The sequence below is a fragment of the Rhagoletis pomonella genome, unplaced genomic scaffold, assembly GCF_013731165.1.
Source record: "Rhagoletis pomonella isolate Grant_MI unplaced genomic scaffold, Rhpom_1.0 Rhpom_scaffold_00011, whole genome shotgun sequence".
In the NCBI taxonomy this organism is placed as follows: domain Eukaryota; kingdom Metazoa; phylum Arthropoda; class Insecta; order Diptera; family Tephritidae; genus Rhagoletis; species Rhagoletis pomonella.
The window spans coordinates 21,416,792-21,419,290 of record NW_023458565.1 but is presented as its reverse complement, the minus strand read 5'-3'; the positions used below and the strand labels follow the sequence as shown (position 1 = coordinate 21,419,290).

Here is a 2,499-nt window from a genome sequence, read left to right as displayed (position 1 = left end):
TTTTTTCTGTTCTGTGTCACTTCATTTAGTTTAATTTAATTTAATTGCATTTAATTGAATTGAATTGAATTTGATTTATTCATTAAATTTTATGTAATTCTATTTTTTATTGTATTTTGCATTTAATTTGATTTTAGTTTTTTTTTTTATTTTATTTAATTAAATTTAACTTTAAAAAATTTTTTAGTTTATTTTATTTTTTTCCATTTTTGGTTTTATTTTATTGTATTTTACTTTATTTTGTTTTATTACATATTTTACTCACCTCTGCTAAAAGTGTTAAGTAAAGCGATTGTACATCTTCTGGCTCTGTTATATTCATGCCGGTAAATGCTGTTAACTCATTTAGCATGCCGCGATATGGTTCGATTTCTGCTCGCACATTAGGCAGTTTTAGAACTTCATCTACAGCCTCGAAATACCGTGGACAAGACGTTCGCACCAACAGAAGCTATAGAACGAAAGATCAAAATTATAACTATAAGTACAAAAGCTAGTATTACATAACTATTAGAAAAGATGTAGTACAAGTATTTTTGAAGAATTAGTTAACCGCAAGACTTTACCGCAGGGAATATTACGTTCCCGCCCTTTCGGGACATCGGTAAAATTATGCTATTAATCAAAATGGCTTTTTTCTAAGGCCTTTACTAAAGCTATGTGATTACAGTAATAAGGGTCTCTTGGCCCAGAGTACGCCGCTGGCGCAACGGGTGCAATGAGATCCTGTCCGAAGGACTCAGCAGTTAAATGCGCCATCAGACTGCGTTCTTTGGGCTCTGGAAGGAAAGGTTCTCAGATAACCAAGCGGCTATTCAGGCACTCTCCTCTACCTTGGTTAGATCTCAAGTAGTGGCTGACTGTAGAGAGAGATAATGGGAAATTGCCCTAATATGGGTCCTGGGTCATAGGAACTGTTTCGGGAAAAAAGCGGACGCACTAGCGAGGAGCGGCTCCGCACTGAATATGCCTCGCGCGGTGGACATGAGGTCTCGCTCAGGGCGATCAAGGCAGAATTGTTCCAATTCTAGACAGAGGTGGAACCGTGCTGGATCATATAGGCAGTTCTGGGGGTCCTATGATCCACTTAAAATCAGGGCTCTGTTAGGAAGGAGCAAAGAAAATACCTACAAACTTACGGCAGTCTGCACAGGGCACTGAGCGGTTGGGGTACATGCCGAAAGGATTGGCCTACCCTTCAATCGGTTCTGTCGTCTTCTGCGAGGACCCGGGCTCAAAGAAGGCAGATGAACACTCTCTGTGCGAGTGACCAGCCCTCGCAAGCATGAGGCTGAGCCATTTCTGCAGAATTTGTCAGAGTGCAGCCGTCTCTCTCCGAAAGACGTACTGAAATTAATTAAAGCCGCCAAATGGCTGTAGGTTGCATGAGTTGTGAATTCGAAATGGCCAATTGCTTGTCACCAGGATGGTAAATCACTTAAACTAACCAACCAACCAATTTTGCTGCTGCTACCCATTCAATATGCTTTGGTATATATGTATTTACAAATAAATTGCAGGTTGTACCATAGTTTGAATAAATACAAGCTCCCCAAAATAAATGATAGGCAATTGACTTACTGTATCCTCATTGAGTGGTTGTGAAAATATCGGCACGGGTTGCCAATTAAATTTTGGATTCCATTCCAAGGGAGTATCGTTCGGTGGGAAAAAGCTCGCCAACACCGTCTGCAGAGTCATATGAGTGCGTGCAACGCCCGTTGCCTGTGCATAAACTGCCTAAAATGCGAAAATAAGAAAGAAAAAAAAATGTGATTATAAAAGGATTGCTTGTTTATCGCCGTGCTAGAAAAATTCAAATAAAACGCAAGTACATATAACAAAATTCATTGCCGTCCAGTGCTTGTCCGGAATTGGTGTACGTACATCAAATGGCATGGAAGCATTTCATTTCGATTTTGCAATTCTTACTACCAACGAGTCAAGTGCCATACTGCGGCAGCCCAATTCCGATATCCAAACACTGGCCTGACTTTTACCTACGTCTGGGTGATAGTATGGCGCCGTAAAGTCTGCATAACGCTTGCGCAGCCATGCTCCCATGCCAAATAGCTCACGTTTGCCATTCTACTTGGGTGGCAGATTGTTGTTGAGGACATTTTTGTTAATAATTGTTTCCGTGAAATTCAATGGTGTATATGTAGGCATTTGAAAGGCGTTAAAGGAGTGTAAATAAAAGAAAATATAAAAGTTTGTTAGTCGAAAATACTTACTTACATACATACATATACATATACTGAGTAAAAAGGGAAGATGCGAAAATTACTTTTTAAATCTGGCTGGATTGTCGAAAGCACAAATTTGTATACATAAATATTCTATTTTAATATCTTCCAAGGCGACGCTTATGTAAGTGTATTAAAATATTTTGAGATTTTAATCTGCGCTATTAAAAATTAAAAAAAAACAAGTAAGAAAGTCTAAGTTCGGGCGGAGCCGAACATTAAATACCCGGCGCAAGTATTAAATATATGTTTT

The 2,499-nt window shown here is 38.9% G+C and overlaps 3 protein-coding genes across 3 annotated transcripts in view; 1 reads left to right on the top strand and 2 right to left on the bottom strand.

Moving 5' to 3' along the window:
- Positions 1 to 44, top strand: part of LOC118747214 — a 3,234-nt gene extending 3,190 nt beyond the window's left edge. The window contains exon 3 of the mRNA XM_036481203.1: positions 30 to 44. Coding sequence (XP_036337096.1) covers positions 30 to 44 — 15 coding nt within the window. The remainder of the gene's footprint in view (positions 1 to 29) is intronic.
- The window catches only part of LOC118746826, a 304,681-nt gene that overhangs the window by 131,466 nt on the left and 170,716 nt on the right, over positions 1 to 2,499 (bottom strand). The window lies entirely within an intron of this gene.
- On the bottom strand, positions 236 to 2,086 carry LOC118747213 (prostatic acid phosphatase-like). Its single transcript, XM_036481202.1, has 3 exons — positions 2,005 to 2,086; positions 1,582 to 1,740; positions 236 to 451 (listed from the first exon to the last, which is right to left on the bottom strand). Exons 1-3 carry the CDS (start codon positions 2,062 to 2,064, stop codon positions 236 to 238), a joined length of 435 nt encoding a protein of 144 aa, XP_036337095.1. The 5' UTR covers positions 2,065 to 2,086.

Excerpts from the sequence above, each read along its gene's own strand:
- LOC118747213 (XM_036481202.1), bottom strand. The coding sequence starts at position 2,064 with ATGGGAGCATGGCTGCGCAAGCGTTATGCAGACTTTACGGCGCCATAC. Across the intron at positions 1,741-2,004 it reads CGCCATACTATCACCCAGAC|GCAGTTTATGCACAGGCAAC; the intron begins GTAGGTAAAAGT and ends TTCGCATTTTAG. Across the intron at positions 452-1,581 it reads AACCACTCAATGAGGATACA|CTTCTGTTGGTGCGAACGTC; the intron begins GTAAGTCAATTG and ends TTCGTTCTATAG.